Source organism: Oratosquilla oratoria, chromosome 37 (assembly GCF_046742065.1).
Source record: "Oratosquilla oratoria isolate Oo_2021 chromosome 37, ASM4674206v1, whole genome shotgun sequence".
Taxonomy (NCBI): domain Eukaryota; kingdom Metazoa; phylum Arthropoda; class Malacostraca; order Stomatopoda; family Squillidae; genus Oratosquilla; species Oratosquilla oratoria.
Window position 1 is genome coordinate 12,868,858 of NC_134813.1, and position 15,800 is coordinate 12,884,657.

Consider the following 15,800-nt stretch of genomic DNA (forward strand, 5'->3'; position numbering starts at 1 on the left):
ACTTTCTCACCTACAAGGTGAAAAATCAAATTATGGTAGTAATAATATAATTTTGATAATTGCAATGATATTAATAGTTATGATAATAAGAACAGAAGTAATGGTTCTCTTCTTATTGTCATAACTATTAATACTGTGGTGCAGCGGACTGGCTTGTTGTATACTAAACATGGCACTGGTTGCCGTATTACGAGGTTACGTAAGTTCACTCACACGGGAGGGCAAGAAGGAACACTGTTTACTTGGTGCCACGTTTATTTTGACAATAGAAAAGAGAGGGGGGTTGCCCCTTTACAAGAGGCATTTGCCTCTTCACATGAGAGGCACTGCCATTGTAACTTAGAGGAGTAGAGGAGATGAAAACTGCAAAACATGGAACGGCACTAGTTACTAACGCAGCTACAAGCCAAACATAAAAATATAAAAATTACTAAGAATCTGAACACAATGTATACGCAGCTTAAAACTAAAACTTACGAACATAACTGACACTCTAATATAACAGATACTCTAATATAACATAAATTTGGCTCAAAAACAACTTACTGAATTGGTCGCAAAAAAGGTTGTAACCACTTTGAGTTTTTAGACCAAACTGAAGACGAGTCGTCAGTCGTGACGTCACAAATGGCAAAGGTCTTCACACAACTTAATCTTATTCTAAATTAAAGGCAAACATCGTACAAATAATGGGATGTTATCTTGCAACACAGCTTGCAGACAACTTACAGAAATTTGGAAATAAACAGAAAAAGTCTGTTCGGAATACACGTGAAATAAAAACATTACAGAAAACAAAACTGATACCCTTTCCAGGGGGAAATGGGCTTAAGACAAAATATATGTAAAAAATGGAGATACATAGAATTATAGAAAAAGCCCCGTTACTGCTCGTAACGGCACAAATATAAAGGCATAAATTCACTCCCGCCCTATTAATACTGTTGCAATTATCAATATTATATTATTACTACCATAACTTGACTTTTTTGCCTTGCATTGATTCTGATCCAGGGCAATAGGTGAGATGCAGAAATGACCTGTCATCCAGAAGCTAAAAAAAGAGGGAGGGAGGGGTGGTGAATGGGAGTGGAGTGGGTGGGGATGAAATGGGTCAGAGTGGAATTATGCCTTTTGACTTTGGCTACCTCCCTTGTAAGGGGGGGGGGGAACCCTTAGTATATGTATGTATGTAAGAACAACAATTATCCAAAAATATAAGCCTACTTTTTTGTCAAGATAACAGTAATGACCTGTAAAAGTAAATTAATTAATTAATCAATAAATATGTAAATGAATAAAAATATAGATAAAAAGATAATTGCAGATGGGAGAGAAATCATACTATCATTTTTATATTCATGACTTTTTACCCTCCTCCTTTTCTAGGTATTGGTACACCCTCGCTTCGTCTCCACTGCCGAAGGACATAGTGGTACTTGTAGACATGGACAGGGCCAACTCGTCACTCGCTGAAAAACTCATCCACCGAATCATCAAGTCAGCAAGTCCAAATGACAGGGTGAGTTACCATCATTGTCATAATCATCACCCTCATCATTGTCATTATCTTTGTCATTGTTACAATTATCATTATAATCATCATCATCATCATCATTGTCGTCATCATTATTGTCATAATCATCATCATAATCATCATTATCACCATCATCATCATCATCATCATCATCATCATCATCATCATCACCATTATTATCATCATCATCATTGTATCATTCAGCTCCAGCTGTTGGGCCCTGTTGTGGATGCATTATGTCTAACCCAAGTGATGTGGCAGGAAACATGGATGACCCCTTTCATGTTGTCCTAGTTAAAGATGCCAAATTAAACCCCATTAATAATCCATGTATATACATGCATACCTGCTGCCAGGCAGTTTTGATCACATAAGGGATACATTCCTCCTTCTCCACCCTCTCCTCCACTTCCACCTCCACCTTCACCTCCTCTTCCTCAAATTCCACTCCCTCTATCTCCTTCTCCATCTCCTCCTTCCCTATCTTTTCCTCCACCTCATCCTTCTACTCCTGCTCCTCTTCCTTTTTTTTTTCCTTCAAGTCTTCCTGATCCTCCTCATCATCACCATCGTCTTCATTCTTCTCTTCTTCCTACTCCTTCCTCCACTCTACTTCATCATCACCATCATCCACCTTTGCCTTCTTCTTTTCCTACTCCTCCTCCCACTCTACCTTATTATCACCATTGTTTGCCTTCTCCTCTTCTTCCTCCTCTTCCCGCTCATCATCACTGTTATCACCCTGCAGATCGCCATTGCCTTCAGCAAAGAGGAGGTGAATGCTTCCTTGGGGAGGCTGAACAACTATGACTGGACGGGGTCCTATGAAGAGATTGGGGTCCACGGGTTCCAGGGGATCCTCATGTCAGGGAATGAGAAGAACAAGAAGAAGCAGAGTGAATTTGTCACAAGGAACATTGCCCAGGGGAAGGAGGGCAATCCCCGTGGATTCTCGACCCTTCGGGAAATCTTCGTTTGCGGCTTGGAGATGCTCAGGAAGAAGCTCCGGCCATCCCTCATGCAGAACAGAAGTATGTCTCTCTCTCTCTCTCTCCCTCTCTCTCTCTCTCTCTCACTCTCTCAGTGAGAGAGTTCTTGAGCCGTCCATAGCCCATACCAGGCCCTGGGAGCCACACCTCCAAATAGATGTAAGGTTGTTGACACATTACAAAGACAAGGGGTTGGGAGATGATGCCCTCTGATGTCCCTCTCATAGACCACCACTATTGGGTATGAACAATTAATCTTATATATAAACTATTGAATTGGAGAGAGGATTCCCTATATGGAAGAAAAATGAGAGTAGTTCTCAGACAAATATTCAGAGTGGAAAGAAATGAGTAGTGGCGTCCCACAGGGGTCAGTGCTATCTCCGATAATGTTTGCTATATACTGTATGTGAATGACATGGATGAAAGTATTGAATGTTACATGAACTTCTTTGCGGATGACGCAAAGTTATTAAAGAAAATAAGCTCCGAAATAGACTATTAGTCATTACAGAGTGATCTGAACAAAGTCTTAGAGTGGAGCAAGAGATGGGAAGTAGAATTCAACATCAAGAAATGCAGTATAATCAAATTTGGGAAAAGCAAGAATAGAATATCAGGACAGTATAAAATTGATGAAAAAGAAGTAAAGAAAGTAAATTCTGAAAGGGACCAAGGAGTAATCATTACCAAAGACATGTCACCAGATATACATATAAATAGAATAGTTGGAGAAACATACAATTTGTTGGGATCAATAAAGGTGGCTTTTAAATACCAGGATAAGGAAATTATAACAAAATATTACAAACACTGATAAGGCCAAAACTGGAATATGCAGTGCTGATATGGTCACCTATCACAAAAAAAGAATATAAGAAAATTAGAAAGAATACAAAGAGCAATGACAAAGATGGCCCCAACACTTGCCGACCCTGGAACAAAGAAGAGAATGAGGGGACCTACTAACCATCTAAAGGATTATGAAAGGAAAGGAACACCTTGATAGAGAGGACTTATTAAAGTGGGACAGAGAAAAAACAAGAGGACATGCAATGAAACTCAACAAGGACAGCTACAGAAGAGACCTGAAAAAGCATAGCTTCCCACACAGAATGATAGATATATGGAACAAATTGGACGAAAAAATAGTGTGTGTGCAAACACCATACAAGAATTTAAGAACAAACTTGATCTTGTGAGATACAAAAATGGGTCACCACAAGCATAGCCCCTCTTCCTGTAAAATGCAACTAGGTAAATACTAGGTAAATATATTTTACCTAGTTCATTTTACAGGAAGAGAGCTATGCTCGTAGTGACCCGCTTTTGTATCTTTCAGCATCCAGTTTGATCTTAAATTCTTGTATAGTTTTTGCACTCATTGTTTCCTCATTCAATTTGTTCCAGATATCCACCACTCTGTGTGGCAAGCTATTCTTTTTCATATCTCTTCTGTAACTATCCTTTTTAAATTTCTTTTCATGTCCTCTTATTTTTTTTATCCCACTTTAATAAATCTTCTCTATCAAGGACTTCCATCCCTTCCATAATTCTGTAGATGGTTAGTAGATCTCCTCTTTCTCTTCTTTGTTCCTGGGTTGGTAGTTCGAGTTTGGCCAATCTTTGTTTGTATGTCAATTTGGAGAGTGTTGGTGCCATCTTTGTCATTGCTCTTTGAATTCTTTCTAATTTCTTTATGTTCTTTTTAGTACTGGGTGTCCATAGTGTTGCAGCATACTCCAATCTTGGTCTTATCAATGTAACTAATATTTTCTTTACCATTTCTTCATCCAAGTAGTCAAAGGCCACTTTCATTGATCTTAGTAAATTGAAAGTTTCTCTAACTATTCTGTTGATATGTTTGTCTGGTGCCATGTCATTGCTGATAGTTACTCCTAGGTCCCTTTCCAAGTTGACTTTTTTAACTTCCTTTGTACCAATTTTATATTGTCCCAATATTCTATTTTTACATTGTTCAAATTCCATTATACTGCATTTCTTGATGTTGAAGTTCACTTCACACTTTTGACTCCATTCCCAGACTGTCCAGGTCTTTTTGTAGTGATTTACAATCTTCCTCTGTACTCACTCTCTTTAGTAGTTTTGCATCATCTGCAAAGTTCATATAACATTTCACACATTCATCCATGTCATTTATATATATGACAAACATTATTGGAGCCAATACAAAACTTTGTGGGACTCCACTTATAAATTTTTCCCAGGTTGAGTTCTTGTCTCTAAGTACAACGCTCATTTTACTCCTGTTCAAGAAATCTTTCACCCATTCCAATAACTTTTCTTGTACTCCACCTACGGTTTCAATTTTTCTTAGTAGCATTTAATGTGGTACTTTATCAAATGCTATTAGCCTCGAGTAAAAGCAAATCATGTTTGTGGCACATGATCTTCCTTGTCTAAATCCAAATTATTTTGGATTTAGTATATTATTCTCTTCCAAATGTTTAATCCATCTACTTTTGATAACTTTTTTGCATATTTTTGCTATTATACTTGTAAGGGAGACTGGTCTATAGTTGGTTGGATTTTCTTTGTCCCCTCCTTTGTATATTGGTACAATATTTGCATTTTTCCAATCTTGTGGTACTTTTCCTTCTTTGAGTAAGAAATAAATTATCTTGTGTATTTTGTTCTTTAGTTCATGTATACATTCTTTTAATATCCAATTTGCAATTCCATCCGGCCCATGTGATTTTCTGATGTCAAGGTTTTTTATTTGGTCCATTAATTCTTTCTGTGTCACCGTTATTTCTTTCATTGCAGGGGGTCTTTCTCTCTGTCCTTCCTCCCAATTTTGTGAACTTTCAATTGTGAATACAGATTTAAAAAGTTTGTTCGTAATTTCAGCCATTTCTACATCATCTATTTATTCATTATTTCCACGAAGTTTCACTGTTTCATGTTTATCTTTTAGTTTGTCATTTACATACCTGTAAATGTGTTTGTGTATTTACCTAGTTGTATTTTACGGGAAGGGGAACTATGCTCGTGGTGTCCTGTCTTCATATCTCATTTTATCTAGACTATTTTTAAATTCGTGTATAATTTTTGCACACACCACATTCTCTTCTAACTTGTTCCAAACGTCTGTTACCCTGTGGGGAAAGATGTTCTTTTTTAGGTCTCTTCTATAACTGTCTTTCTTGAATTTCTTTCCTTGTCCTCTTGTATCTCTACTATTCCATTTTATTAGATCCTCTCTATCAATAGTTTCTATGCCTTTCATGATTCTGTAAATAGTTATCAAGTCTCCTCTCTCTTTTCTTTGCTCTAATGTCTGTAGCTCAAGTTTTGCTAGCCTCTCTTTATATGATAGTTCTGAGAGTGTTGGTGCCAATTTCATAATTGCTCTTTGTATTCTTTCAAGTTTTGTTATACATTTTTTGTACATGGGGACCACATCGTCGCTGTATACTCCAATCTTGGTCTTATCAAAGTGACCAGTATTTTCTTCACCATTTCTTTGTCCAGGTATGTAAATGCCACTTTGATTGTTCTTATTAAATTATAAGTTTCTCCAAAAATTTTGTTTATATGTTTCTCAGGGGACATATTCATAATAATGACTCCCAGGTCCTTCTCATTTTCTACTTTTTTAATTTCTTTCTCTCCCAATTTATATGATCCCACTATTCTTTTTTTGCTTTTTCCAAATTCCATTATACTACATTTCTTAATATTAAATTCCATCTCCCACTTCCTACTCCATTCCCATACCTTATTGAGATCACTCTGTAGCGACTCACTATCTTCTACAGTGTTCACTTTTTTCAACAATTTTGCATCGTCCACAAAGAAGCTCATATAACTTTCAGTTCCTTTATCCATATCATTAATATATATACATACATACATATACCAAGGCTTTTTCCCCCTTACAAGGGAGGTAGCCAAAAAGGGAAAGGCACAAAATCACCTCCACCCATTCCATCCCTGAATACACTCCACACCCCTCCACCCTCCCTCTTATCTGAGCACCTCCTGGATGACGGGTCATCCCTGCACCCTGCCCACTGCCCTGAGTCAGAAGCAGTGTCGCAAGACAGCACATCCACAGCAAGGCCGCTTCATTAAATCGGCGACCCCCCCTCTCCGTCCCCCCATTGCACAAAAGGAGAGGATGGGGAAAAATCCCTTCAGGCTGCATCAAATTTTGCTCACACATACTACCTCACCCCCCATCCCCCCACCCATTCCACCTCATGCAATCACAACATCATCCATATACAACCATTCTCCATTCACCCCGTCTTCTGTCCTCTCCCGTCCTTCCTCAACAGACATTCCCCTCTTCCCTAAGGCCCCCTTCACCCCTTCTATCCACCTCATCCTAGGACGTCCCCTCATGTTCACTCCCTCCACATCTGCCTTCCATACCTCTTTTACTAGTCTTTCTTCACTCATTCTTTCCATGTGTCCAAACCATCCTAATATTTTTTCATCAACCCTATCTCCCAGCTCCTATTCCACCCCTGTTCTCCTCCTCACCTCCTCATTTCTCACACTATCTAGCCTAGTAACCCCCATCATACTTCTCAGACACCTCATCTCAAACACATTCAATCTCCTTCTCTCTTCTTCTCTTATGTTCCATGTTTCTGCCCATACAGTGCTGTTGGCACAATCACTCCTTCATACAGTCTCCTCTTAGCATCCATTCCCAAATGTCTATTCCTCATTACACTCTTTAATCCACCAAGGCATATACTCGCTGCTCTCAATCTACATTCTACCTCCACCATCACTCCACCTTTTCCTGCCACATTTGCACCCAAGTATCTAAAACTATCCACTTCCTCCAATCGCTCTCCCTTAATGCTCACTTCCAGTCTACTGCCACTTTCACCCCTTGTACATCTCATCACCTTACTTTTACCCACATTTATCTTTAGCTTTTTTCTATCACATACTCTCCCAAACTCTGCCACCAACTTCCTCAATCCCTCCTCCGATCCTGCCACAAGTGCAGTGTCGTCCGCAAACAACAGCTGGCTCACCTCCCACTTTTCTCCATTTTCTTTAACCATCTCCAATCCCTGACCCACTACCCTTGCATTTACCTCTCGCACCACCCCATCCATATATAAGTTGAACAGCCAGGGCGACATAACGCATCCTTGACGAAGTCCCATCTTTACCTCGAACCACTCACTCTCTCCATTTCCAATCCTGACACAAGCTCTACTACTCTCATAAAAACTCTTGACAGCTCCCAGAAGCTTTCCTCCTATCCCGTATATCTGCATAACCTCCCACAGTGCCTTTCTGTCAACCCTATCATAAGCCTTTTCCAGATCCATAAAAGCCCAAAAAACATCCTTCCCCTTTCCTATAGCTTTCTCACATATCTGTCTTACCACAAAGATCTGATCTACACAACCTCTACCTTTCCTAAATCCACACTGTTCCTCACCAATTACTCCCTCTGTTCCTCTCCTAATCCTCTCAATCAAGATCCTCCCATAAGCCTTCTCAACTACACTTAACAAGCTAATCCCTCTGAAACTACTACATTCACACTTGTCCCCTTTTCCCTTGTAAAGTGGAACTATACAGGCACTCCTCCAGTCCTCCGGCACTCTAACCTCTCTCCAACAAACATTAAATAACCTCACCAGCCAGTCCACCATCACTGTACCTCCCTTTTTCAGACATTCTGCATGGCATCCATCCAGACCAGGTGCCTTACCTGCTTTCATCATCTTAACAACTGCCTTCACCTCATCCTTCCATATTTCTCCTCCATTTTCCTCACTCACCACTCTCATTTTCTTGGCATTTCCCACTGCAGCTATCTTTCCCTCCCTATCCTCCTTCACATTTAGCAATTCCCTAAAATATTCTGCCCATCTTCCCCTTACTGCCTTCTCTTCCATTATCATCTCTCCATCTGCACCTTTTACCTTTTCTTCTGTACTTGATTCGCCTCCTCTTCCTCTCTTAATTTCTTTTCAAAACATCTTTTTATTACTTTCAAAATGTTATGTCATACCTTTACCCCATTTCACATCTGCTCTCCTCTTTGCCTCCTTTATATAGCAAACATTTTTGGGTCCAGAACGGTTCCTTGTGGATCTCCACTAATCACTTTATCCCAATTAGAGTGTCTCTTATCACCACTCTCATTTTTCTTTCATGCAAGAAGTCTTCCATCCACTTCAGAAGTTTGCCCTGTATTCCTCCTGCAGTTTCTAATTTCTTTAGCAATTTCTTATGTGGCACCTTATCAAAAGCTTTTTTTCAGGTCTAGAAATGCACAATCAGCCCATCCATCTCTTTCTTGTATTATTATATATTGGTACTATATTTGCTCTTTTCCAATCTTCTGGAACTTTTCCTTCTTTCAATGAACTGCTTATTAGGCTATGTATTTTGTCTGTTAGTTCATTCCTGCATTCTTTCAAAATCCAGTTTGCCATTTCATCTGGTCCATGCGATTTTCTGACATCAAGATTTCTCAAGTGATTCATTATTTCATTCCATGATACTTCTATCTCTTTCATAGGGGGGATTTTCTCCTCCCACTCAATATCTCTAGGTTGTATGTTCTCCCTCGTAAACACCGATTTAAAGTGCTTGTTCATAATTTCTGCCATTTCTATTTCCTCTGTGTATTCAACTCCTCCTTGTCGTAGTTTCTCTAATTCTTGTTTGTTTTTCAGTTTGTTCTTTACAAATCTGTAAAATAGTTTAGGTTGATCTTTACATTTTTCTATGCCATCTTTTTCATATTTTTTCTTTTCTGCTCTGCACACTTGTATATATTGATTTCTATAACTAGTATATATTTTCCATTTTTCAGGTCTTTTGTCTTTTTTCCATTTTATTCAAGCATTATCCCTTTTGTCTTTTAACTCCCTACATCTTTTTTTTGTACCGACACTTTACATATCCTTTTTCTTATTTTAGTCTTGGAACATACTTTTCCACTCCTTTATAAATTTTTGTCAAAATATTCCATTTCTCTTCTACTGTTGTTTCCTCCTTGTGTATCCTTTCCCAGTCTGCTTTTTGAAAGAATTCTCTTATTTTATCAAATTTTGTTTTAATATACATCAGTCTTCCCTTTCTATATTGTTTGTTTTTTTCCATGTATTTTTCCTCATTTAGTTCCAGTTCAACCAATATGTGGTCACTTTTACTTATTGGTGTCTTATATTCAATCTTGTCCACTATTTCGGGTTCTGATATGATTATTAGGTCCAGTCTCGATGGTTCTTCCTCATTTCTATACCTAGTATTCTCTTGTATCCATTGTGTCATTGTATGTTCTATAATCATATCAAGTGTGTTTATGTTATTAAATCATTCCTGTTTTGACTGAACACAGATGAATCGGAGCGTCTGGTCATTGTGACGGACAGACAGAATCTGACTGAGGGAATCGACCCAAATGAACTGACGAGAGCCATCCAGGAAAACACTACTGGGCGGTTCTCTGTGGTTTCATACACTCTTCACGGTTGGTTCTCTAATTACTTGTTAATGCTTTCATTTACCTGTTCATGTGTCTATTCATTTATTCATTTATTTATTTGTCATAAACCTGTCTCACTTGTTCACAATATTTCATTTTACTTTTTGTTCATGGATTTGTGTATTTATTTACTCAGTTTTGTTTATTGATGTACCTGTGTATTTATTCCTTAGTTTATCTATCTAGCTGTTTATCACTTGATTTATTTATTATTTTATTCTGGTTGAGTCACAGACAATTATATTTACCTTAAGACAGTTTTAATTGTGTTCAAAGATGCAAAAAGCCTATTATTACTTTTTTATGACTTTGTTCTGGTTGGCACTGAATGCTTTTATTCAGCTCCATAGAAATCTGTGACATTTGATCCCCTGTAGAGGCTGCACAGGGGACAGTGCGAAACCTTCTAGAGGACATATCATCCCGCATGAGTGGGCCTGACACTATGATGGTAATTGGCCTTCAGGATGAGGGTGACCTCTACTCCAGCGATACGACCAAGAGTTTTCTCAGGTGAGTACAAGACAAAAGAGCCATTCCATGTACCCCTTGGGAAGACCAACAATGTTCCTCAGGTGAAGTCACAGGCCAAAACCTAGAGACCTGGTGATTTTATTCAGTATTGAAGGGTTTTCTTCAGGAAGCTGAAGAACAGCAAGGCATAGATATAGGGGTATTTGAGTTTGAGAACCCCATTGCTACTGCATAGGAATCATAACATATTTTTAAAAACTGTGTTTCATTATACATGTTCTTCCCTCCCATAGTTTCCATGAGATTGCGGAGAACCTGTCCAAGCCTTTGATCCTGGTGCCGTATTGGGACAACTTTGGCTACGGGATCATCACGTCAATCTGCTTCCCTATCGTTGTCAAGAAGACCTTCATTGGTGCCACGTGCTCTGACATCCCTATCAGCAACGAACTTGAGAGAATAACAGCTATAAAAGGTTATTCACGTAGACCTTCATCTCTGATCTGTACATCTCTCTCGGTGTGTGTGTCTCTGTCTCTGCCTCTTCTTCTCTCTTTCCACCTCTATCTCTGGTTCTCTCTCTCTTTTTCTCCCCTCTCTCTCCCCCTTGCTTTCCCTCATATATATATATATATATATATATATATATATATATACATACATACATATACCAAGGCTTTTTCCCCCTTACAAGGGAGGTAGCCAAAAAGGAAAAGGCATAAAATCATTCCCACCCATTCCATCCCTGAATACACTCCACACCCCTCTACCCTCCCTCTTATCTTAGCACCTCCCGGATGATGGGTCATCCCTGCACCTTGTCCACTGCCCTGGGTCAGAAGCAGTGTCACAAGACACAGCACATCCATAGCAAGGCCGCTTCATTAAATCGGCGACCCCCCCCTCTCCGTCCCCCCATGCATAAAAGGAGAAGATGAGGAGAGATCCCTTCAGGCTGTGTCAAAATTTTGCTCACACATACTACCTCACCCCCCATCCCCCCACCCATTCCAGCCTCATGCATCACAACATCATCCATATACAACCATTCTCCATTCACCCCTGTCTTCTGTCCTCTCCCGTCCTTCCTCAACAGACATTCCCCTCTTCCCCAAAGCCCCCTTCACCCCATCCATCCACCTTATCCTAGGACATCCCCTCATGTTCACTCCCTCCACATCTGCCTTCCATACCTCTTTTACTAGTCTTTCTTCACTCATTCTTTCCATGTGTCCAAACCATCCTAATACTCTTTCATCAACCCTATCTTCCAACTCCCTTTCCACCCCTGTTCTCCTCCCTCCTCCTCACCTCCTCATTTCTCACTCTCTCTCTCTCTCTCTCTCCATATATATATATATATATATATAATGAATTTAAATGTTCTTCAAGTGTGCTTCTGTTTCCTTCAACAGAAAAACATTTTACCAACATGAAGGTTTGCCTATGGGATCCCCTCTAAGCACAGTAACTGCATGCCTCTTCATGGAGACACTTGAACAAGAAAAGTATATAGGGATTATCCCAAACAACAGCAATTGGTACAAGTACATGGACACATGGACACATGGAAAGAATGAGTGAAGAAAGACTAGTAAAAGAGGTATGGAAGGCAGATGTGGAGGGAGTGAACATGAGGGGACGTCCTAGGATGAGGTGGATGGATGGGGTGAAGGGGGCTTTGGGGAAGAGGGGAATGTCTGTAGAGGAAGGAAGGGAGAGGACGGAAGACAGAGGTGAGTGGAGAATGGTTGTATATGGATGATGTTGTGATTGCATGAGGAGGAATGGGCAGGGGGGTGGGGGGGGTTAGTATGTGTGAGTAAATTTTGACGCAGCCCGAAGGGATTTCTCCCCGTCCTCTCCTTATATGCAAGGGGGGACGGAGAGGGGGGGTCGCCGATTGAATGAAGCGGCCTTGCTGTGGATGTGCTGTGTCTTGCGACACTGCTTCTGACCCAGGGCGGTGGGCAGGGTGCAGGGATGACCCGTCATCCAGGAGGTGCTCAGATGAGAGGGAGGGTGGGAGGGGTGTGGAGTGTATTTAGGGATGAAATGGGTGGGAGTGTTTTTATGCCTTTCCCTTTTTGGCTACCTCCCTTGGAAGGGGGAAAAAGCCTTGGTATATGTATGTATGTACATGGATGACTGCCTTCTCGTTCTCCCCAAAGACACCAACATTATTAACATTTTCTCACAACTCAACCAAGTCCACCCTACAATTCAACTAACTGTAGAACATGAGGTTAATGGGTCCCTACTGTTCCTAGATACGGTTATCATCAGGGAAAATAGCACTGTCGAATTCAAAGTATATAGAAAACCCACACACATAGATGACTACCGGGTACATTCATTATCTCAATGCTCATGACCAAAAGACCAAAACCGGTGCAGTCGTTGGCTTTTTTCTCCAAGCACTCAGAATATGCAGCCCTAAATTCCTCCATGATGAACTACATCATGTCACTGAGACTTTCAGAAAACTTGGCTTCCCCACTGGTCTTTTCTTGTCCACCTTGAAGAGAGCCAAATCTATAAGGGAGAGGAAGAATAACAAGAAAGAAAACACAAACAACACAATATATGTAGTAGTTTCCACATCTGATTTGGCCTGCACATTAAATAAAGAACTAAGAAATACAAATATCCATATCTCGTGTGACACAGAAAAGAAAATCGGTGACATCATGAAAACAAAGGCAGAAAATAATGATACCGACAGTTTAGTTTATAAAATCCCTTGCTCAGGTTGTGAAAATATTTATATTGGAAAAACACCCAGGAGTTTGCCAACAAAACTTAAAGAACACAGAGCTGATGTCCGTCACCACCTCAACACCAGTGCATTCGTGAACAATATTGAAGAAAAAGGACACCTACCAAAATTAGATGAAGTAGATATATAACACAACAATCTCAGTAAGAAACAGAGGAAAATTGTAGAAGCCATATACATAGCCACAAATAAATGCACAAATAATAGAATAGGGGATATTAAATGATAAAAATTAACAGCACTCTATGCAGCAACAGAATGAAAGGAATCAGGACATCAGATCACCCGTAGCACCACACAGAGCACCAGTCTGACTAGCCCACATGATTTTGAGCCCCCATGAACAGGAATACACCTATCCTTATACCCTCTCTCTCCTCACATTTTGTATTTAATGTTAGTTGTTCTGTAGTGCAAACATTCTTTCTGAGGAAGCACCACTGTACAAAACTAGTCTAAGAATAAATTCTTGTTCAACTTGTGTGTTTCCCTCTACTCCTCATATATATATATATATATATATATATATATATATATATATATATATATATATTTATATACATACATATATATCCCCCGTCTCTCTTTCTTTCTCTTTTTCTGCATAGTATCACAAACCCCATCCCCACCTCACAGTCATTCAGGTATTCAAATGAACTAAAGACTAAAGTGAATTGACAACATCAAAAGTGACAAAATTTTCACACTGAATGAGAATCCAACAAGAAACAATAGTCTCAAACTGTCAGAAAATAGATTTAGTTTGGAAGTGGGTAGAAACAACTTCTCCAACCATGTAGTTAATGAATAGAATAAACTTCCTGCAGAGGCAGTGCAATGTAGTTCAGTTTGAAGCTTTAAGAATCATTTAGATAAGCACCTAAGCAAGATGCTGTAATGACTATCATTTATTTTATATTATTTGTTTATTCGTTTTGTTATCATTTGTCTGTTTATTAGTGTTTGCTTGATTCTCATTTATTATTAGTTATATGTCAATATGTTATTATTTACTATTTTCCTGTTTGTTTATCATTTAACTATACCTATGCATATATTTATGCCTTTTATTTATTATTATTTACATTATTATATTTTTTCATTTATTCATTCATTTATTTATTTATTTATTTATTCATTTATTTATCATTATTATAATTTTTTCGCATCCGACCTAGATATGGACTAAAAGGTCTCCTGTCGGCATACTCCGCCTTTGTAATCCTTTGTAATTACACTTCAATCACCAGGTGATTCAACTCATTGCAAAAACTGTCACCCATCCCCACTCTACCCTTTGTTGTTGTTGTTGTCGTTCCCTAGACTGTCTGTCCGAGCAGTCCCGTCTCCCCAAGGAAGGCCACAGCCGAAACTGGGTTTTCCCACAAATCCTTTATAGAGTGTATGTTGTGTTGTTTGCGTGCATGATTGTGTATAATGCAGTCTTCCATTATGTGTTGTATGGTATGGGGTGAAGTGTTACATCCTGGGCAGCTGTTCACAACACGGTCGTCCAGCCTCTTCTGGTAGCTTAGAAGTGCTGGGTGGTGACCGCATCGCAGTCTGGCCAAGTGGACTCTGTCCCTACGTGGGAGAGAAGATTCAGAAGGGTGGATATCAGGGGGTCTGGCATGCAGCAGTGTGTTGTCTTTCAGTGTGTTAATGGAGCGGTGAGTGATATGATTATGAATATGTTTCCGGAGGCTGGTATTTGGTGGTTGTGGAGGAAGAGAAGAGAGTATCTGTGTGTAATAAAGGTCTTTGGGTGTAGTTTTAATGTTTCTTGGTGTGTGTGGGTGTTCTGCTATGTAGTGTAGCGGGTGTGATGTGTTTGTGGTGGCTGCAGCAAGTGTTTGTGTGCCTCTCATGTCGAGGTGGTCCTTGACTTTGAGGACTTTTGTTTCATGGTGTAAATGGTCTGTAGGTGATGTATTTGTGCAGCCTGTAATTGTTTTTAGGGCTTTGTTTTGTATGATTTGAAGGGTGTTGTGGTGTGTCTCACTGAGATTAGGAGCCCATGCAGGACTCGCATAATTCATCACTGAGCGTATGCATTGTTTGTATATTGTTATATTAGTTTCTTTGTTTTGTCCAAATGTTGTTCCAGTGATTGACTTAAGTGCGTTAAGTCTAGGTGTGCATTTGTTTTTTATGTTTGTGAGGTGTTGTTTGAAAGACATGGATGTATCGTATGTTACACCAAGAATTTTCGGTGTGTTTGTGTGTGGTATTAGAGTGTTGTTGATGTAGAGATGAGGTATGTATTTGTGTTCTTTTGTCCAGTTGGTGAGAAGTGTTGCTGTAGATTTGGTTGGAGCTATTTTGAGTCTGTTTGTGATGAACCATGTGTTGAGTGTGTCAAGGTAAGGCTGGATTATTTCTGCAGCTTTGTCTGTGTTACGATGTGTGCATGTGATTGTTATGTCGTCTGCGTAGGAAGAGATTTGTATTTCTGAGGTGTCTGGCGTGGGTAAGTCATGCATGTATAGATTAAATAATGTGGGGGATAGAACCGAGCCC

General features: G+C 39.5%; 1 protein-coding gene across 4 annotated transcripts in view; it reads left to right on the forward strand.

Annotated features, from left to right (window-relative positions):
• LOC143019524 (VWFA and cache domain-containing protein 1-like) overlaps window positions 1–15,800 on the forward strand; it is a 124,687-nt gene that overhangs the window by 58,327 nt on the left and 50,560 nt on the right. For all 4 annotated transcript variants that reach the window (XM_076175210.1, XM_076175212.1, XM_076175211.1 and 1 more), the window contains 5 exons: window positions 1,390–1,522; window positions 2,286–2,568; window positions 9,881–10,012; window positions 10,405–10,540; window positions 10,795–10,976. In XM_076175210.1, coding sequence (XP_076031325.1) covers window positions 1,390–1,522; window positions 2,286–2,568; window positions 9,881–10,012; window positions 10,405–10,540; window positions 10,795–10,976 — 866 coding nt within the window. The remainder of the gene's footprint in view (window positions 1–1,389; window positions 1,523–2,285; window positions 2,569–9,880; window positions 10,013–10,404; window positions 10,541–10,794; window positions 10,977–15,800) is intronic.